Source organism: Leptodactylus fuscus, chromosome 6 (assembly GCF_031893055.1).
Source record: "Leptodactylus fuscus isolate aLepFus1 chromosome 6, aLepFus1.hap2, whole genome shotgun sequence".
Classification (NCBI taxonomy): Eukaryota; Metazoa; Chordata; class Amphibia; order Anura; family Leptodactylidae; genus Leptodactylus; species Leptodactylus fuscus.
In genome coordinates this window covers 164,593,728-164,617,820 of record NC_134270.1, presented here as the reverse complement: position 1 = coordinate 164,617,820, position 24,093 = coordinate 164,593,728, and the positions used below count along the sequence as shown (strand labels likewise).

General features: G+C 44.2%; 1 protein-coding gene across 2 annotated transcripts in view; it reads left to right on the top strand.

Annotated features, from left to right (window-relative positions):
• Positions 1–19,997: 19,997 nt before the first annotated feature.
• APLP1 (amyloid beta precursor like protein 1) overlaps positions 19,998–24,093 on the top strand; it is a 35,331-nt gene continuing 31,235 nt past the window's right edge. For both annotated transcript variants that reach the window (XM_075277924.1, XM_075277923.1), the window contains exon 1: positions 19,998–20,325. In XM_075277924.1, coding sequence (XP_075134025.1) covers positions 20,257–20,325 — 69 coding nt within the window. In that variant the 5' untranslated portion in view covers positions 19,998–20,256. The remainder of the gene's footprint in view (positions 20,326–24,093) is intronic.

Sequence of the window (24,093 nt, the reverse complement as noted above, 5' to 3'; positions counted from 1 at the left end):
TATATAAGATGTACAACTGATACCGGCTGTACATATATAATTATATACAGTATATACCCAGGTTATAGCAGCATGGTCCATATCACTATATACAAGATGTACAACTGATACCGGCTGTACATATATAATTATATACAGTATAAACCCAGGTTATACCAGCATGGTCCATATCACTATATACAAGAAGATGTATAACTTATGCCAGCTGTACATATATAATTATATACAGTATATACCCAGGTTATACCAGCATGGTCCATATCACTATATACAAGATGTGTAACGTATACCAGATGTACATATATACAGTATATACCCAGGTTACACCAGCACGGTCCATATCACTATATACAAGGAGATGTATAACTTATAGCAGCTGTATATATATAATTATATATACAGTATACCCAGGTTATACCGGCATCACTATATATGAGTCGCCCCGGCTCGGCCTCTGTGGATTCACGGTGCAAGCAGGCCCGACACCAGGGGCGGCAGCGCCTTGAGAAGGGGAGTTTTAAGCAAAAGGTGGATTAAAGAAAAATAATAAAGAAAAATATAAATTTGTTGTGACGCCAGTTGGGGTTTCGACTTGGGGTGAAGCCGGGCACTGTAGGCAGGGCCTCTGGGAATAGGTGGTGATGCAGTGCCAGATGTTATACCCTCCCCAACCAGGGCAGGTCCCAGGGCCAGATGATATAGGGAAGGAAGGGGTGATTTCCAGGAGTAACGATTAATTAATAAATACAGTCCAGACAGGGGTTAACCAAACACTTACAGTTTACTTCTGTAGTCAGCAGGAGATAACAGATGTTACAGGGGGATTCACCTTGCTCCAGTACAGTGAGGTGCCAGTCTTCCCTTTTACCACCAGTATGATTCAGCCTTCCTCTGCTGCTCAAATCTCTAGTAGATTTCCTCTGGTCCTGGGTTCCAGGCGCTCAGAGGTTAATTACAACTGGGTAGATCCCCCTTCTGGACAGCAGGTTAAGGGGGTGTTCACACTACCGTCAGTGTCTGACAAGTAGTGTCCGCTCCTAGTGTCCATTCAAAATCTGGCACGGACATTAGGAGCGGACACTAGCTGTGTCCGTGACACCTGTCATTCATTTAAATGGTGATCGGGTGCGTTCTTTTGCACTCCATGCCCTTCCTTCACTGTCTGCTTGTAAAGATGTCTGACTTCTCAAGCGGACAAAAAACCCGACATGTAGGTTTTTGCTGTCCGCTTGAAAAGTCGGACATCTTTACAAGCAGACAGTGAAGGACAGGCACGGAGTGCAAAAGAACGCACCCGATCACCATTTAAATGAATGACAAGTGTCACGGACACAGCTAGTGTCCGCTCCTAATGTCCGTGCGAGATTTTGAGCGGACACTAGGAGCGGACACTACCTGTCGGACACTGACGGTAGTGTGAACGCCCCCTAACGCGAGTTCTTTGGGATGCTGGATGCACACACTCACCCCAACTCTGTATGTTACTGAGCCTCCAGGAAACTTATATTCACTAGGCCTCAGTCCAGCGAGTATCTCTTTGAGTTCCAGGTCAGAGTGCAGGAGAGAGCAGAGGTGTGTGGAGGTGCAGTGTGTGCTGCAGCTGCATGGAGTGTGATAGCACAGGAGGCCGGAGACCTGCAGAGGTGAGACAAGACGTAGCAGGGACGGAGCTGCAGTCATAGGACCATCAATTCCTGACTAGTGTGAGAAACACTAAGAATATTGAGAGATTCACTGGACCGAGGCCTAGTGAATCCATCTTTTGCTTAAAACTCCCCTTTGAAGGCGCTGCCGCCCTGGTGTCGGGTCTGCTTGCACCGTGAATATACAGAGGCAGAGCCGGGGCGACTCATATACAAGGAGATATATAACTTATATCAGCTGTGCATATAGAATTATATACAGGAGATACCAGGGCCGGTTTTAGACAAACCGTGACCCTGAGCAAAATTAAAAGCAAGGCCCCAGATGCTGATATACCAGCAATGCCAGTATATCTCCACTGGCAGCCCCATTAATAACGCCCCCTTTCTGCCCCTAAAATAGTAACAACCAACCCCCCTTATGCCCACACACAATTCAAATAACCACTTCAGATTTTCGCACCCCCTCATCAGTTATTATAGGAGCTCCTTATAAATAATAGTCCCTGCTTATAAACAGCCCCCCATATCAGTAATAGCCCCCCAGAAATAATAGTCCACATTATAAGTATTAGCCCTCTTCACAACAATAATATCCCCTTAGAAATAATAGTTTCCCTCTTATACATAAAAGCTCCCACATTATAATAGCCGCCTCTATATACTGTAATAGTGTGCCCCTTAGCAGGTGATCCCTTACCAGAAAACAATAAATCTTGTGCTCACCTCACCATGTTCCTACGATAAATGGAGCAGCCAAAGTCTCTCCCTGTAATAGTGGCACAGGTGGCGCGATGTAATGATGTTATCGTGCCACCTGTGCCACGACGTCCTGTGCATTATTGTTGGTCCCTGCTCTGTCATAGGATTAAGTAGTATTGGCGTGCACAGGACAGCACCGATACAGCAATGGGGCTCCCAAGATTCACGTCATCAAGCTAAAAGCCTGATGCTCTAGATCCTTGGGGCTACTTTGGTGATGGGGGCCGTGGGAAATTAGCCAGTCTGCCCCACTGGCGCTGAAAGATACCCAGGTTATACCAGCATGGTCCATATCACTATATACAAGAAGATGTATAACTTATACCAGCTGTACATGTATAATTAAATACAGTATATACCCAGGTTATACCAGCTGTACATATAGAATTATATACAAGAAGATATATAACTTATACCAGCTGTAGCTATACAATTATATACAGTATATTCCCAGGTTATACCAGCATGGTCCATATCACTATATACAGGAGATACCCAGGTTATACTGGCTGTACATATATAGTTATATACAGTATATACCCAGGTTATACCGGCTGTACATATATAGTTATATAAAATAAGATAATCCTTTAATAGTCCCACAGTGGGGAAATTTCAGTATGTTACAGCTGCAGAGTAATACAGATACAGGATAATACACAGTAATATATTACAGAAGTAGTAGACACACAAATGCTAAGAAAGATATACTAGGAGTCCATAGCAGCCAAGGAACAGAGAAGAAAGAAGGAGGACATTCATAGTCATTTAGTTGTCTGTGTGGAGTGTCTTCGCTTGGTCTGATGTAGATTATACAGCCTGGTCGCGGTTGGAAGGAAGGACCTGCGATAGCGCCTTCTCACACTTGGGGTGAAGCAGACGGTCGCTTACAGTGCTGCCAAGTCCCATCAAGGTCCCATACATGGGGTGGGATTTGTTCTCCCGCATGGAGGTCACCACAGACAGTATCCTTCTGTCACCCACCACCTGTACTGGGCCCAAGGGGCTCCCCAGGACAGAGCTGGCCCTCCTGATCAGCCTGTCAAGTCTATTTCTGTCCCTGGTTGATATACTGCTCTCCCAGCAGGCCACACCGAAAAAGATGGCTGAGGCAACCACAGAGTTGAAGAAGGCCCTAAGAAGTGTCCCCTGGACTCTGAAGGTCCTCAGCCTCCTGAGCAGGTAGAGTCTGCTGTGGTCCTTTCTGTGCAGCGCCTCCAGGTAATCAGCCCAGTCTAGTTTATTATTGAGGAGCACGCCCAGGTACTTATAGGTCCTGACTATCTCAATACATGTTCCTTGGATCTCCACCGGGGTCGGAGCACTTCTCCGTTTACTAAAGTCCACCACCATCTCCTTGGTCTTCCCAGCATTAATCTTGAGCTGGTTCTACTGGCACCATTCAACAAAATCCCGGTTTAAGTCTCTGTATTTCCTATCGTCGCCATCAGTGATAAGGCCGACTATAGCAGAGTCATCGGAGTACTTCTGTAAGTAACAGCTGGAGGAGTTGTGCCTAAAGTCAGCAGTGTACAGTGTGAAGAGGAATGGGGCAAGAACTATACCTTGTGGTGCCGCCATACTACAGATCACAGTGTCAGACACACCGTCCTGGGCTCTCACATACTGAGGGCGGTTTGTCAGGTAGTCTAGGATCCAGTTGGACAGGTGATGGTCCACACCACCAAGGTTCAGCTTCTCCCTCAGTAGCTCTGGCTGAATGGTGTTGAACGCACTGGAGAAGTCAAAGAACATTATTCTCACAGTGTTCCCGGGTTTCTCCAGGTGAGAGAGAGCTCTATGAAGAAGGTGGATGATGGAATCATCTACCCCAATATATACAGTATATACCCAGGTTATACCGGCATGGTCCATATCACTATATACAGTGTATACCCAAGTTATACCAGCTCAATTCAGCATTGGTCTAATTACCACATTTATATATTGTCTGAGCTGTTGTCTTGCAATACTCACCTTTGGTTGTGCACTGACTCAGTGCAGCCACTAGATGGCACCATTTTCCTAAGTTTACCAGACCGATGACTAAACTGCCAGGATCAGCAAAGACCAATAACAATCTCCTAAGTGGGGTTGTCCAGGAATTTGGCAGAGTTTGCTTGAAGGCTCTATGGATAGGATGGTTTACTTTATCAGTGTTTTCCATGGCTAGCGCACTGACCCGTTCATCTCTATGGCTCTAGTCACACTACTAGAGTATTATCACAGACTCGGGTATATGGCAGTGAGCTCAAAACAGGTGTTATACCTGCCTATGTAGTGTAGGCTTACAATATGAAGTCATAGTCATCCTTGCATGTGCATGTATCCTTATTTATAGTCTGGATACAAAACAGTGAACATTCAACTGTGAAATATGAGCCACAAGAGCTTGCAATCTACTGCAGCGGATGGGACTAGCAGAATGGCGCTCATCTGTCTTGTGGCGCAGCCAGGGTCTGAGCCTACAGAAGGTGATGTCAGGAGTCAAAGGCGAGGTATTCCATAGTTTAGGTGCAGCACAAGAGAAGTCCTGGCAAGACAATTATGATAACAGGATATTTTCCAGCTGTAGCCACAAGGTGGCACTGGTGAGAGATTGTGATAATCATGTCAAGGCTCACAGAGGGGTAAGAAGGGGCAGTGTGGTGGACACCAGGGGCAGACACTGACAGCAAGGGACCCCTGTGCAAGAAGCTTCTCTGAGCCCCCTCCCCTTAACAGCAATAATATATACACTCACCGGCCACTTTATTAGGTACACCATGCTAGTAACGGGTTGGACCCCTTTTGCCTTCAGAACTGCCTCAATTCTTCGTGGCATAGATTCAACAAGGTGCTGGAAGCATTCCTCAGAGATTTTGCATACCTCCCAACCGTCCCGATTTCCGCGGGACAGTCACGATTTGGGTGACATGTCCCGCGGTCCCGGTTGGAGGGAGGTATGTCCCGATTTCAACTCAGATCTGCGTCCAGAGGACGCAGATCTGAGTTGAACACATATGCGGCTGAAGGAAGGAGCTGACACAGGTCAGCTCCTCGCTTCGCCGCTGCCCGCGTCTCTCCCTGACACATGCGGCTGAAGCTGCTCGCGTGCTCGCTTCGCCGCTGCGTGTCTCTCTCGCTGACACAAGCGGCTGAAGCGAGGAGCTGACCTGTGTCAGCTCCACGCTTCGCCGCTGCCGCCGGCTCCTGGCTTGTAGACGCGATGTACAAGCCAGGAGCCGGCGGCAGCGGCGAAGTGAGTAGCTGACACAGGTCAGCTCCTCGCTTCAGCCGCATGTGTCAGCGAGAGAGACACGCAGCGGTGACGCGAGCTGCTTCAGCCGCATGTGTCAGGGAGAGAGGCGGGCAGAGAGCGGCGAGGGAACGGAGGAGAAGGTAAGTTTAATGTGGAGGTGGAACGTGAATCTGGGGGCAGATGAAGGAGAGGACGGTATGACAGTGGGGGCAGAGATGGAGAGGACGGCATGACACTGGGGGCAGAGATGTGGGGACATGAATCTGGGGGCAGAGATGGAGGGACATGAATCTGGGGAAAGAGATGGGGGACATGAATCTGGGGGCAGAGATGTGGGGACATGAATCTGGGGGCAGAGATGGGGGGACATGAATCTGGGGGCAGAGATGGGGGGACATGAAACTGGGGGCAGAGATGTGGGGACATGAATCTGGGGGCAGAGATGGAGGAACATGAATCTGGGGGCAGAGATGGAGGGGACATGAATCTGGGGGCAGAGATGGAGGAACATGAATCTGGGGGCAGAGATGGAGGGACATGAATCTGGGGGCAGAGATGGAGGGACATGAATCTGGGGGCAGAGATGGGGGGACATGAAACTGGGGGCAGAGATGTGGGGACATGAATCTGGGGGCAGAGATGGAGGAACATGAATCTGGGGGCAGAGATGGAGGGGACATGAATCTGGGGGCAGAGATGGAGGGACATGAATCTGGGGGCAGAGATGGAGGGACATGAATCTGGGGGCAGAGATGGAGGGACATGAATCTGGGGAAAGAGATGGGGGACATGAATCTGGGGGCAGAGATGTGGGGACATGAATCTGGGGGCAGAGATGGGGGGACATGAATCTGGGGGCAGAGATGGGGGGGACATGAAACTGGGGGCAGAGATGTGGGGACATGAATCTGGGGGCAGAGATGGGGGGACATGAATCTGGGGGAAGAGATGGGGGACATGAATCTGGGGGCAGAGATGGAGGGGACAGGAATCTGTGGGCAGAGATGAGGGGACATGAAACTGGGGGCAGAGATGTGGGGACATGAATCTGGGGGCAGAGATGGAGGAACATGAATCTGGGGGCAGAGATGGAGGGGACATGAATCTGGGGGCAGAGATGGAGGAACATGAATCTGGGGGCAGAGATGGAGGGACATGAATCTGGGTGCAGAGATGTGGGGACATGAATCTGGGGGCAGAGATGGAGGAACATGAATCTGGGGGCAGAGATGGAGAGGACATGAATCTGGGGGCAGATGAAGGGTGTATATGAAACTGGGGGAGAGATAGAGGGGGGACATATAATTTACGGGTGACTGTAGGAGGATTATACTGTGTGCGGGCACATGAAAAATTAACGAGTGGGCGGAGTCAACACAAAAGTGGGCGGGGCTAAATTTGCCCCTCTTTCGGTTCTTCAAAAGTTGGGAGGTATGGATTTTGGTCCATATTGACATGATGGCATCACACAGTTGCCGCAGATTTGTCGGCTGCACATCCATGATGCGAATCTCCCGTTCCACCACATCCCAAAGATGCTCCTCTATTGGATTGAGATCTGGTGACTGTGGAGGCCATTGGAGTACAGTGAACTCATTGTCATGTTCAAGAAACCAGTCTGAGATGATTCCAGCTTTATGACATGGCATTGCATTATCCTGCTGAAAGTAGCCATCAGATGTTGGGTACATTGTGGTCATAAAGGGATGGACATGGTCAGCAACAATACTCAGGTAGGCTTTGGCGTTGCAACGATGCTCAATTGGTACCAAGGGGCCCAAAGAGTGCCAAGAAAATATTCCCCACACCATGACACCACCACCACCAGCCTGAACCGTTGATACAAGGCAGGATGGATCCATGCTTTCATGTTGTTGACGCCAAATTCTGACCCTACCATCCGAATGTCGCAGCAGAAATCGAGACTCATCAGACCAGGCAACGTTTTTCCAATCTTCAATTGTCCAATTTCGATGAGCTTGTGCAAATTGTAGCCTCAGTTTCCTGTTCTTAGCTGAAAGGAGTGGCACCCGGTGTGGTCTTCTGCTGCTGTAGCCCATCTGTAGCCTCAAAGTTCGACGTACTGTGCGGCCTTCAGAGATGCTCTTCTGGCTACCTTGGTTGTAACGGGTGGCTATTTGAGTCACTGTTGCCTTTCTATCAGCTCGAACCAGTCTGGCCATTCTCCTCTGACCTCTGGCATCAACAACGCATTTCCGCCCACAGAACTGCCGCTCACTGGATGTTTTTTCTTTTTCGGACCATTCTCTGTAAACCCTAGAGATGGTTGTGCGTGAAAATCCCAGTAGATCAGCAGTTTCTGAAATACTCAGACCAGCCCTTCTGGCACCAACAACCATGCCACGTTCAAAGGCGCTCAAATCACCTTTCTTCCCCATACTGATGCTCGGTTTGAACTGCAGGAGATTGTCTTGACCATGTCTACATGCCTAAATGCACTGAGTTACCGCCATGTGATTGGCTGATTAGAAATTAAGTGTTAACGAGCAGTTGGACAGGTGTACCTAATAAAGTGGCCGGTGAGTGTATATCTATTACACTGGACAGATGACGCATACACGCCGCTGACACATTACAAACATGACACATGCACCGCACTCACACATAACACTTCCCACACTTTTGTCACATGATGCACAAACACACTGTGCACAACGTGCGGGGAATGTACTATCTATGTCTGTAAGAAAAGATGTATAGATGTTGGGACATGTTAGACACGGAGACCTATAGATTTCCTATAACAGGTCAGAATACTGGCGGGTTTATAGCTGAACTCTGCGCCAGTATTTGACCGCTGTAGATTTCAGTTCTAGCAGACAGGACCTCCCCAGGTGCGTCAGAATTATTAACACGTCACTCACATGCAACATGCATACCGCACACGTGACTCATATATTGGATAGATACATATACATACCTCCCAACTGTCAAAGGACAGAAAGAGTGACAAAATGTGCGGCACGCTATGTGGGCCACGGCAATTTTAGCTCCGCCTATTTGTATGTTGACTCTGCCCATTCTTTGTGCCACCACGCAGTATAATGCTCTTACAGTCACCTTAACATTACATGACCCAATATTATAATGTTACCCTCAAATTGCCCCACAGTATGAAGTCCCTCTCCTCATGCCCCAGTTTAACCTAGAATAAATTATGGGGGACATTAAACTGGGGGCAACTAGAGGCAGACATGTCCCTCTCCAGCTACCCCTATGGTTTAATGTCCTCCTCCAGTTGCCTTCAGTTTAATGTCACCCTTCATCTGCCCCCCAGTTTAATGTTCACTCCTCCATCTGTCCCCAATGTAATGTCCACCCTTCATCTGCCCCCTGTTTAATTGCCTCCCTTCAACTGCCACCAGTTTAATGACCCCCTCTATCTGCTGCTAATTTAATGTCCTTTTTCATCTGCCACCAATTTATTGTCCCCCCTTCATCTCCCCCATTTCAATGTCCCCTCTTCATCTGCCACCAATTTAATACCTCACTTCATCTCCCACCAATTTATTGCCCCTCCTTCATCTCCCCCATTTCAATGTCCCCTCTTCTTCTGTTACCAATTTAATGTCCCCCTTCATCTGCTGCCAATTTATTGTCCCCCCTTCATCTGCCCACAGTTTAATTTACCCCTTCATTTGCTTGCAGTTTAAATGCCCCCCTTCATCTGCCTCCAGTTTAATTGCCCCCTTTATCTGCCCCAAGTTTAATGTTCCCCTATATCTCTCCACAGTCTAATGTCACCCTAAAAGTTTAACATAATAAAATCCCTGATATTCACCTCTCCTCGCTCCCCTGCTGCTCTGTCTCTTCTCCTGGACTGTTCAGGGAGCTGAAGGCGCGATGTGAGTGACATCATCACATTGCACCTACAGCTGCTGGGGCCGGAGCATAGAGAGGAGAGCAGGGGTGAGGCTATCAGCTCCTGCTTCACCATTGTATTCAATTCTCTGGACGCAGATGAGTTGAATCCAGGACATATCCCCTTCCCCCCAACCCCCCACCCCGCGCCGACCAGAACCGTGGGACATGACCCTGAATCTGGAACTGTCCCACAGATGGTTGGGAGGTATGTACATATACATGGGTTGTATACAACACTATATACACAGCACTCATTCTATAATCACCTGAACACTTTAACATGATTAAGCCCCGCCCATTGCTCATTAAGCTCTATCACATCACAAACCCCTCCTACAATCAGAACTAAGCTCCGCCCTGTTTATGTCCACAGCAGTCATCCGGCTCTATTTGTTTTCAATGGGAGGCAGAAAATGCAGCAGAACGCGGAGTCCGCGGTTCGGGACTCACCGCCAATTATGCCGATCCATCAGAATCCGGTCATGGCCGAGCGCAGGCGATAATCCTGGCGGCAGAAAATGAAGAGGAATTGTCCGCTGCCAGGATTATCACAGAGGAATTCCTCTTCATTTTCCACTGTGTGAACATAGCCTAATACAGAGCGCTGTGTACCTACAAATCCAATATTATGTCACAACTGGCAAAACAGAAATACATATGTATTGTTATCATAGACCAAGCGCAAGTGGCATAGGGGGCGCCGATCACGCTATAAGCAGGTTCTATACATACCTAGGGGAATATTCACACAATCATCCCGCACCCTTTGTGGCTAAACTGCTTTACTTTCACTCTGGCTTTTATATCCCGTGACAGATTGGAACTAGGGGCTTAAATATTTCATCATGTACAGATCGTAGTGACAGACAGATACGTGATACTGTTCCTATATACATATCATCAGGGGTGTAATAAGTAACCACACGGCCTCAGCAACACTATCACTGGGGCCCAACATTGCATCAAATACAGAACCTAAAAAGTGTTCAATTATTTTGGTCTATACAAAGGGATACCAGACATAGTGATGTCACAGTACAGGGATAATACACACAGTGATGTCACAGTACAGAGATAATACACACAGTGATGTCACAGTACAGAGATAATACACACAGTGATGTCACAGTACAGAGATAATACACACAGTGATGTCACAGTACAGAGATAATACACACAGTGATGTCACAGTACAGGGATAATACACACAGTGATGTCACAGTACAGAGATAATACACACAGTGATGTCACAGTACAGAGATAATACACACAGTGATGTCACAGTACAGAGATAATACACACAGTGATGTCACAGTACAGGGATAATACACACAGTGATGTCACAGTACAGGGATAATACACACAGTGATGTCACAGTACAGGGATAATACACACAGTGATGTCACAGTACAGAGACAATACACACAGTGATGTCACAGTACAGAGATAATACACACAGTGATGTCACAGTACAGAGATAATACACACAGTGATGTCACAGTACAGAGATAATACACACAGTGATGTCACAGTACAGGGATAATACACACAGTGATGTCACAGTACAGAGACAATACACACAGTGATGTCACAGTACAGAGATAATACACACAGTGATGTCACAGTACAGGGATAATACACACAGTGATGTCACAGTACAGGGATAATACACACAGTTATGTCACAGTACAGAGATAATACACACAGTGATGTCACAGTACAGGATAATACACACAGTGATGTCACAGTACAGGATAATACACACAGTGATGTCACAGTACAGAGATAATACACACAGTGATGTCACAGTACAGAGATAATACACACAGTGATGTCACAGTACAGAGATAATACACACAGTGATGTCACAGTACAGAGATAATACACACAGTGATGTCACAGTACAGAGATAATACACACAGTGATGTCACAGTACAGAGATAATACACACAGTGATGTCACAGTACAGAGATAATACACACAGTGATGTCACAGTACAGGGATAATACACACAGTGATGTCACAGTACAGGGATAATACACACAGTGATGTCACAGTACAGGATAATACACACAGTGATGTCATAGTACAGAGATGATACAGACAGTGATGTCACAGTACAGAGATAATACACACAGTGATGTCACAGTACAGGGATAATACACACAGTGATGTCACAGTACAGGGATAATACACACAGTGATGTCACAGTACAGGATAATACACACAGTGATGTCACAGTACAGGATAATACACACAGTGATGTCACAGTACAGGGATAATACACACAGTGATGTCACAGTACAGAGATAATACACACAGTGATGTCACAGTACAGAGATAATACACACAGTGATGTCACAGTACAGAGATAATACACACAGTGATGTCACAGTACAGGGATAATACACACAGTGATGTCACAGTACAGAGATAATACACACAGTGATGTCACAGTACAGGATAATACACACAGTGATGTCACAGTACAGAGATAATACACACAGTGATGTCACAGTACAGGATAATACACACAGTGATGTCACAGTACAGGATAATGCACACAGTGATGTCACAGTACAGGGATAATACACACAGTGATGTCACAGTACAGGGATAATACACACAGTGATGTCACAGTACAGGGATAATACACACAGTGATGTCACAGTACAGGGATAATACACACAGTGATGTCACAGTACAGAGATAATACACACAGTGATGTCACAGTACAGAGATAATACACACAGTGATGTCACAGTACAGGGATAATACACACAGTGATGTCACAGTACAGAGATAATACACACAGTGATGTCACAGTACAGGGATAATACACACAGTGATGTCACAGTACAGAGATAATACACACAGTGATGTCACAGTACAGGATAATACACACAGTGATGTCATAGTACAGAGATGATACAGACAGTGATGTCACAGTACAGAGATAATACACACAGTGATGTCACAGTACAGGGATAATACACACAGTGATGTCACAGTACAGGGATAATACACACAGTGATGTCACAGTACAGGATAATACACACAGTGATGTCACAGTACAGGATAATACACACAGTGATGTCACAGTACAGGGATAATACACACAGTGATGTCACAGTACAGAGATAATACACACAGTGATGTCACAGTACAGGGATAATACACACAGTGATGTCACAGTACAGGATAATACACACAGTGATGTCACAGTACAGAGATAATACACACAGTGATGTCACAGTACAGAGATAATACACACAGTAATGTCACAGTACAGGGATAATACACACAGTGATGTCACAGTACAGAGATAATACACACAGTGATGTCACAGTACAGAGATAATACACACAGTAATGTCACAGTACAGAGATAATACACACAGTGATGTCACAGTACAGGGATAATACACACAGTGATGTCACAGTACAGAGATAATACACACAGTGATGTCACAGTACAGGGATAATACACACAGTGATGTCACAGTACAGAGATAATACACACAGTGATGTCACAGTACAGAGATAATACACACAGTGATGTCACAGTACAGAGATAATACACACAGTGATGACACAGTATCTGCTCTTATTCTCTATATATGGACACTGCACAGTACCACTTCTCCTGTCCTGTATACTGGTGTAATTCTCAGTATCTGCTCTTATTCTGTATATATGGACACTGCACAGTACCACTTCTCTTATTCTGTATATATGGACACTGCACAGTACCACTTCTCTTGTCCTGTATACTGGTGTAATTCTCAGTATCTGCTCTTATTCTGTATATAAGGACACTGCACAGTACCACTTCTCTTGTCCTGTATACTGGGTGTAATTCTCAGTATCTGCTCTTATTCTGTATATAAGGACACTGCACAGTACCACTTCTCTTGTCCTGTATACTGGTGTAATTCTCAGTATCTGCTCTTATTCTGTATATAAGGACACTGCACAGTACCACTTCTCTTGTCCTGTATACTGGTGTAATTCTCAGTATCTGCTCTTATTCTGTATATAAGGACACTGCACAGTACCACTTCTCTTGTCCTGTATACTGGTGTAATTCTCAGTATCTGCTCTTATTCTCTATATATGGACACTGCACAGTACCACTTCTCTAGTCCTGTATACGGGTGTAATTCTCAGTATCTGCTCTTATTCTGTATATAGGACACTGCACAGTACCACTTCTCTTATTCTGTATATATGGACACTGCACAGTACCACTTCTCTTATTCTATATATATGGACACTGCACAGTACCACTTCTTTTGTCCTGTATACTGGTGTAATTCTCAGTATCTGCTCTTATTCTGTATATATGGACACTGCACAGTACCACTTCTCTTGTCCTGTATATATGGACACTGCACAGTACCACTTCTCTTATCCTGTATATATGGACACTGCACAGTACCACTTCTCCTGTCCTGTATACTGGTGTAATTCTCAGTATCTGCTCTTATTCTGTATATAAGGACACTGCACAGTACCACTTCTCTTGTCCTGTATACTGGTGTAATTCTCAGTATCTGCTCTTATTCTGTATATAAGGACACTGCACAGTACCACTTCTCTTGTCCTGTATACTGGTGTAATTCTCAGTATCTGCTCTTATTCTGTATATATGGACACTGCACAGTACCACTTCTCTTGTCCTGTATACTGGTGTAATTCTCAGTATCTGCTCTTATTCTGTATATAAGGACACTGCACAGTACCACTTCTCTTGTCCTGTATACTGGTGTAATTCTCAGTATCTGCTCTTATTCTGTATATAAGGACACTGCACAGTACCACTTCTCTTGTCCTGTATACTGGTGTAATTCTCAGTATCTGCTCTTATTCTATATATATGGACACTGCACAGTACCACTTCTCTTGTCCTGTATACTGGTGTAATTCTCAGTATCTGCTCTTATTCTGTATATATGGACACTGCACAGTACCACTTCTCTTGTCCTGTATATATGGACACTGCACAGTACCACTTCTCTTATCCTGTATACTGGTGTAATTCTCAGTATCTGCTCTTATTCTGTATATAAGGACACTGCACAGTACCACTTCTCTTGTCCTGTATACTGGTGTAATTCTCAGTATCTGCTCTTATTCTGTATATATGGACACTGCACAGTACCACTTCTCTTGTCCTGTATATATGGACACTGCACAGTACCACTTCTCTTGTCCTGTATATATGGACACTGCACAGTACCACTTCCCTTATTCTGTATATATGGACACTGCACAGTACCACTTCTCTTATTCCGTATATAGGACACTGCACAGTACCACTTCTCCTGTCCTGTATACTGGTGTAATTCTCAGTATCTGCCCTTATTCTCTATATATGGACACTGCACAGTACCACTTCTCTTATTCTGTATATATGGACACTGCACAGTATCACTTCTTTTGTCCTGTATACTGGTGTAATTCTCTGTATCTGCCCTTATTCTGTATATATGGACACTGCACAGTATCACTTCTCTTATTCTGTATATATGGACCCTGCACAGTACCACTTCTCTTATTCTGTATATATGGACACTGCACAGTACCACTTCTCCTGTCCTGTATACTGGTGTAATTCTCTGTATCTGCCCTTATTCTGTATATATGGACACTGCACAGTATCACTTCTCTTATTCTGTATATATGGACCCTGCACAGTACCACTTCTCTTATTCTGTATATATGGACATTGCACAGTACCACTTCTCTTGTCCTGTATATATGGACAATGCACAGTACCACTTCTCTTGTCCTGTATACTGGTATGATTCTCAGTATCTGCTCTTATTCTGTATATATGGACACTGCACAGTACCACTTCTCCTGTCCTGTATATTGGGTATAATTCTCAGTATCTGCTCTTATTCTGTATATATGGACACTGCACAGTACCACTTCTCTTATTCTGTATATATGGACACTGCACAGTACCACTTCTCTTGTCCTGTATACTGGTATGATTCTCAGTATCTGCTCTTATTCTGTATATATGGACACTGCACAGTACCACTTCTCCTGTCCTGTATATTGGGTATAATTCTCAGTATCTGCTCTTATTCTGTATATATGGACACTGCACAGTACCACTTCTCTTATTCTGTATATATGGACACTGCACAGTACCACTTCTCTTGTCCTGTATACTGGTATGATTCTCAGTATCTGCTCTTATTCTGTATATATGGACACTGCACAGTACCACTTCTCTTGTCCTGTATACTGGTATGATTCTCAGTATCTGCTCTTATTCTGTATATATGGACACTGCACAGTACCACTTCTCTTGTCCTGTATATATGGACACTGCACAGTACCACTTCTCTAGTCCTGTATACTGGTGTAATTCTCAGTATCTGCTCTTATTCTGTATATATGGACACTGCACAGTACCACTTCTCTTATTCTGTATATAGGACACTGCACAGTAACACTTCTCTTATTCTGTATATATGGACCCTGCACAGTACCACTTCTCTTATTCTGTATATATGGACACTGCACAGTACCACTTCTCTTATTCTGTATATATGGACCCTGCACAGTACCACTTCTCCTGTCCTGTATACTGGTGTTCTCAGTATCTGCTCTTATTCTGTATATATATATATATATATACACTGCACAGTACCACTTCTCCTGTCCTGTATACTGGGTGTAATTCTCAGTGTCTGCTCTTATTCTGTATATATGGACACTGCACAGTACCACTTCTCTTATTCTGTATATATGGACACTGCACAGTACCACTTCTCTTGTCCTGTATACTGGGTGTAATTCTCAGTATCTGCTCTTATTCTGTATATATAGACACTGCACAGTACCACTTCTCCTGTCCTGTATACTGGTGTAATTCTCAGTATCTGCTCTTATTCTGTATATATGGACACTGCACAGTACCACTTCTCTTGTCCTGTATACTGGGTGTAATTCTCAGTATCTGCTCTTATTCTGTATATATGGACACTGCACAGTACCACTTCTCCTGTCCTGTACATTGGGTATAATTCTCAGTATCTGCTCTTATTCTGTATATATGGACACTGCACAGTACCACTTCTCTAGTCCTGTATACTGGTATAATTCTCAGTATCTGCTCTTATTCTGTATATATGGACACTGCACAGTACCACTTCTCTTGTCCTGTATACTGGTGTAATTCTCAGTATCTGCTCTTATTCTGTATATATGGACACTGCACAGTACCACTTCTCTTGTCCTGTATACTGGTGTAATTCTCAGTATCTGCTCTTATTCTGTATATATGGACACTGCACAGTACCACTTCTCATATTCTGTATATATGGACACTGCACAGTACCACTTCTCATATTCTGTATATATGGACACTGCACAGTACCACTTCTCTTATTCTGTATATATGGACACTGCACAGTACCACTTCTCTTATTCTGTATATATGGACACTGCACAGTACCACTTCTCCTGTCCTGTACATTGGGTATAATTCTCAGTATCTGCTCTTATTCTGTATATATGGACACTGCACAGTACCACTTCTCTTGTCCTGTATACTGGTGTAATTCTCAGTATCTGCTCTTATTCTGTATATATGGACACTGCACAGTACCACTTCTCTTGTCCTGTATACTGGTGTAATTCTCAGTATCTGCTCTTATTCTGTATATATGGACACTGCACAGTACCACTTCTCATATTCTGTATATATGGACACTGCACAGTACCACTTCTCTTATTCTGTATATAAGGACCCTGCACAGTACCACTTCTCCTGTCCTGTATACTGGTGTTCTCAGTATCTGCTATTATTCTGTATATATGGACACTGCACAGTACCACTTCTCTAGTCCTGTATACTGGTGTAATTCTCAGTATCTGCTCTTATTCTGTATATAAGGACACTGCACAGTACCACTTCTCTTATTCTGTATATATGGACACTGCACAGTACCACTTCTCTTGTCCTGTATACTGGTGTAAGAAGTGGTACTGTGCAGTGTCCATATATACAGAATAATGGCAGATACTGAGAATTACACCAGTATACAGGACAGGAGAAGTGGTACTGTGCAGTGTCCTTATATACAGAATAAGAGCAGATACTGAGAACACCAGTATACAGGACAGGAGAAGTGGTACTGTGCAGTGTCCATATATACAGAATAAGAGAAGTGGTACTGTGCAGTGTCCATATATACAGAATAAGAGAAGTGGTACTGTGCAGTGTCCATATATACAGAATAAGAGAAGTGGTACTGTGCAGTGTCCATATATACAGAATAAGAGAAGTGGTACTGTGCAGTGTCCATATATACAGAATAAGAGAAGTGGTACTGTGCAGTGTCCATATATACAAAATAAGAGAAGTGGTACTGTGCAGTGTCCATATATACAGAATAAGAGCAGATACTGAGAATTACACCAGTATACAGGACAAGAGAAGTGGTACTGTGCAGTGTCCATATATACAGAATAAGAGAAGTGGTACTGTGCAGTGTCCATATATACAGAATAAGAGAAGTGGTACTGTGCAGTGTCCATATATACAGAATAAGAGAAGTGGTACTGTGCAGTGTCCTTATATACAGAATAAGAGCAGATACTGAGAATTACACCCAATATACAGGACAGGAGAAGTGGTACTGTGCAGTGTCCATATATACAGAATAAGAGAAGTGGTACTGTGCAGTGTCCATATATACAGGACAAGAGAAGTGGTACTGTGCAGTGTCCATATATACAGAATAAGAGCAGATACTGAGAATTACACCCAGTATACAGGACAAGAGAAGTGGTACTGTGCAGTGTCCATATATACAGAATAAGAGCAGATACTGAGAATTACACCAGTATACAGGACAGGAGAAGTGGTACTGTGCAGTGTCCTTATATACAGAATAAGAGAAGTGGTACTGTGCAGTGTAATATATACAGAATAAGAGCAGATACTGAGAATTACACCAGTATACAGGACAGGAGAAGTGGTACTGTGCAGTTTTCATATATACAGAATAAGAGAAGTGGTACTGTGCAGTGTCCATATATACAGGACAGGAGAAGTGGTACTGTGCAGTGTCCATATATACAGAATAAGAGCAGATACTGAGAATTATACTCAGTATACAGGACAAGAGAAGTGGTACTGTGCAGTGTCCATATATACAGAATAAGAGAAGTGGTACTGTGCAGTGTCCTTATATACAGGACAAGAGAAGTGGTACTGTGCAGTGTCCATATATACAGAATAAGAGCAGATACTGAGAATTACACCAGTATACAGGACAGGAGAAGTGGTACTGTGCAGTGTCCTATATACAGAATAAGAGCAGATACTGAGAATTACACCCAGTATACAGGACTAGAGAAGTGGTACTGTGCAGTGTCCATATATACAGAATAAGAGCAGATACTGAGAATTACACCCAGTATACAGGACAAGAGAAGTGGTACTGTGCAGTGTCCATATATACAGAATAAGAGCAGATACTGAGAATTACACCAGTATACAGGACAGGAGAAGTGGTACTGTGCAGTGTCCTTATATACAGAATAAGAGAAGTGGTACTGTGCAGTGTAATATATACAGAATAAGAGCAGATACTGAGAATTACACCAGTATACAGGACAGGAGAAGTGGTACTGTGCAGTTTTCATATATACAGAATAAGAGAAGTGGTACTGTGCAGTGTCCATATATACAGAATAAGAGCAGATACTGAGAATTATACTCAGTATACAGGACAAGAGAAGTGGTACTGTGCAGTGTCCATATATACAGAATAAGAGAAGTGGTACTGTGCAGTGTCCTTATATACAGGACAAGAGAAGTGGTACTGTGCAGTGTCCATATATACAGAATAAGAGCAGATACTGAGAATTACACCAGTATACAGGACAGGAGAAGTGGTACTGTGCAGTGTCCTATATACAGAATAAGAGCAGATACTGAGAATTACACCCAGTATACAGGACTAGAGAAGTGGTACTGTGCAGTGTCCATATATACAGAATAAGAGCAGATACTGAGAATTACACCCAGTATACAGGACTAGAGAAGTGGTACTGTGCAGTGTCCATATATACAGGACAAGAGAAGTGGTACTGTGCAGTGTTCTTATATACAGAATAAGAGCATATACTGAGAATTACACCAGTATACAGAATAAGAGAAGTGGTACTGTGCAGTGTCCATATATACAGGATATATATTTGCCCCCTGCCAGTTCCTCTGTTATTGGCGCCCGCAGGATATAATATAACTGACTCGTCTCGGTCACCGGTGGGCGCTGTGATTTTGGGGTAATAATCTCTTATTCTTGTTCCCCGTCATTCCGCATTCTCGCTAAATTTTTCATGTAGTTTTTCCTTTTTCTTTTTTTTCCCTTGGATTGAATTCTCCCTGGGAGGAGAGAAGGTGGAGGGAGAGGAGGAAGTGAAGGAGCGATGGGAGGAGAGAGAGAAGGAGAGAGAGACAGATGACGAGGGGGGATGGGATACGTCTTTGTATAGCAGAACGAGGCTTCATCAGACAGACGTTCTGATAGATACCCAACATCTGCGTGACATGCACACTGAGCGCTGGATGCCCCTGTGACAGCGAGACGCAACCCTCGACTGCGGATCCCGGTGCCACAGACATCTGCCTCACACCTTCGCAACAGCTGGTATCACCTCCGGCATCACCGCACCAGACGAGACGGGCAGGATGGGCGATTCGGAGAGAATGAAGAGCACTTGGCTGTGCCTTAGCTGCGTCCTGGTCTTGGGCGTCCAGGTGAGGAGGCGGCGGCGGCGGTGGTGGCAGCGGTGGTGGCAGAGCGGAGGTGCAATGCTCATCTCCAGGGTTGGGTGGAGTTGCTACATTTTCACGGCAGGAGGTTGGTGGTGCATGGCAGCCATAAGGTAAACGGTGGCACCGCCAGTAGGGAGAGGAGCGGTACAATGTAGCATCTTACCACTGCCATTAACCCTTTCTTTTGTGGGGGTCTACGGTCCCTTTTCGGGTTGCAGGCCAGGGGTTTCGGGCGCACCAGGTTGGGTCAGGGCTACGGAATGACAGACCTAAGATGTCGGCTGGCGTCAGGTGTACGTGGACAGTTTGGGATTATTTCGGGATATTACCAGTGGTGCCTTTATGGTATCGCTTTACGGCGTATTTGGGTTTTTTTGTTGACCCATATCGAGTGTCCTTCATGGGCAACCATGGCACCATCATGATCAGATGAAGGAAAATCCAGGAAACATCGGCCAAAAAGCAAAAAATTGCTGCCAGCTTGGTAAACAATCATGCCACGATAGAAAAAAATAAATAAAAAAACACGGACGCTTTGTCATTTTTAAGAAAAATCGTAACCCCCCCTCCCCACGGTCGGCTTAAGGTCATATGTCAAGATTAATGGGAAGCGATGGAGGTGGGGGTTGGGCACAGGGCACGGTTGGAGATCATGGCAGGGCACGTCGGGGCATCGATGGCGTGCGGTTAGGGATGAAGGGGTTAAATGGTCTCACGTCAGAGCCTGTGCACAGCAGGACGCGGGGATGCGTCTGGACGGCTCAGGACGGCGCAGTGGTTCAGCCGGGCGCTGGACTGAAATAGCAGGTGGTGCCTGATGCCAAAATGGAGATTAATAGAATTACTAATTGGGAGATGGGTCTGTAATGGAAGAGCAGATAATGTCAGGAGCGGGCGGGCGGCGGGCGGTGGGGGCCATGTTCTCCCTCCGGTTAAGTAATGAGAGGCTGCGAGACGCTGGCATCGCCATATAGGAAGCAGAATTAATGCTGCGACTTCACCCTGGACAGGGCGGAGGGATCCGCGCATATTATAAAAGTGTCGCTTGTCAGTGTAAACCGACAGCCCGGTATTCTGTACATAGACTGGGCCTAAGAGCTTACAGTCTATCTGCAGGCAGCCTGTGCAGGAGGATACAGACTAGGGTCTCTTATAGATGGAGGGATCCTATAACTTTATATGTCACGCACAGATAAACGCACATCTATTGCTCCCTGTTATCAGCCCTTGCAGCCTATTTTACTAGGGGGCTCTCAAGGGCGGGAACCTCAGAAGCAAAGTAAGACCACCCGGCGATATGTAGCGGTGTACGGTGATATTATTTGGGAACTGTTTGTCACTATTATGCAGGTTACCGTATTCTCTTGGCACAGTTTGGCAATATTATGTGGATTGTATAGGCCAATAATGTCCTGGCACAAGATGGCGGCATTTTGTGGGTTGTATAGGGCAGTATTATCTTGGCACAATAGGACGGTATTAGTTAGGATGTATAGGACAGTTTTTTCTAGCCATAATACGTCAAAATGATGGGGATTTTATATGGCAGTACTATCTTGGCACAGTAGGAAGGTACTATGTGGTATGTGTATGGTCATATTATCATGGCATAGTATGGCAGTATTACGTGAGTTACATAGGGTAGTAATAACTTGGCACAAGTGAGATGTAGGAGGCAGTGTTATGTTGGAATAATATGTCAATATTACGTGGGTTTTAATGGCAGTATTATCTTGGCATAATATGGAACTATTACATGGGAGGTGGGCAGAATTATCGTGGCACAGTGTGACGGTAGTATGTGGGCTACATAGGGCAGTATTATCTTGGTACAATATGGCAGTATTATGTGAGTTATATAAGGCAATAATATCTTGGTACAATATAGCAGTATTACGTGGTTTATATAAGGCAGTAATATCTTGGTACAATATGGCAGAATTATATAGGGTGGTAATATCTTGGTACAATTTGGCAGAATCATATACGGCAGTAATATCTTGACACAACATTGTAGTATTATTCTGGTCCTATAGGTTGTATTATCTTGATACAATACAGCAGTATTATCTGAGAATATGATCATTGTATAATATTTAGGCACAACATGGAGATATTATGGCAGTATTTTTTTTTTTGTACCACATGGCAGTATTATGTGAACGATCGTCACATGGTTAGGTGAGGGGTCTCATTTGCTTGTTTCCCACCTGTGAATACATCTACAGCTCCCTGTTATCACCCATTTCACGCTTTATATCACATATCTCCCATACTGCGAACCTCCAGAGACTTTTACACCCCTGTATGTGACTAATATCACTGCAAATACTCTTCCGCCCCAGTGATGTTGTCCAGTAACAGGTGGCTGTGGATGGAGGAGGTGCTGGACCAGTCCTAGAAGACGAGCACTGTCTCCCCCTGGTACCGACCTCCCCCATACACAATACAGACAGACCCGTGTCAAAAAAAAAATTAACAAGGCCGCAGTGTATTGTTAGGGGTCATGTGAGATGGAGTCAGCCCCATCCACAATGTCCGAGCTGGAGAAGAACAGGAATTATTACAGACGTCATGGCCGATTGTTCTCCTGTAGATAAACAAATTATATAAGTTACACATGACGTTCACCTCAGGGCAATGGAGACTAAATCCTGCTGTACTCATATAAGTATACCCAGGTTATACCGGCATGGTCCATATCACTATATACAAGATGTGTAACGTATAGCAGCTGTACATATATAATTATATACAGTATATACCCAGGTTATACCGGCATGGTCCATATCACTATATACAAGATGTGTAACGTATAGCAGCTGTACATATATAATTATATACAGTATATACCCAGGTTATACCGGCATGGTCCATATCACTATATACAAGATGTGTAACTTATACCAGCTGTACATGTATAATTATATATAGTATATATCCAGGTTATACCGGCATGGTCCATATCACTATATACAGGAGATGTATAACTTATACCAGCTGTACATGTATAATTATATATAGTATATATCCAGGTTATACCGGCATGGTCCATATCACTATATACAGGAGATGTATAACTTATACCAGCTGTACATGTATAATTATATATAGTATATATCCAGGTTATACCGGCATGGTCCATATCACTATATACAGGAGATGTATAACTTATACCAGCTGTACATGTATAATTATATATAGTATATATCCAGGTTATACCGGCATGGTCCATATCACTATATACAAGGAGATGTATAACTTATACCAGCTGTACATGTATAATTATATATAGTATATATCCAGGTTATATCGGCATGGTCCATATCACTATATACAAGGAGATGTATAACTTATACCGGATGTATATATATAATTATATACACTATATACCCAGGTTATACCGGCATGGTCCATATCACTATATACAAGATGTGTAACGTATAGCAGCTGTACATATATAATTATATACATTATATACCCAGGTTATACCGGCATGGTCCATATCACTATATACAGGAGATGTATAACTTATACCAGCTGTACATGTATAATTATATATAGTATATATCCAGGTTATATCGGCATGGTCCATATCACTATATACAAGGAGATGTATAACTTATACCGGATGTATATATATAATTATATACACTATATACCCAGGTTATACCGGCATGGTCCATATCACTATAGACAGGAAGATATACAGTATATACCCAGGTTATACCGGCATGGTGCACATCACTA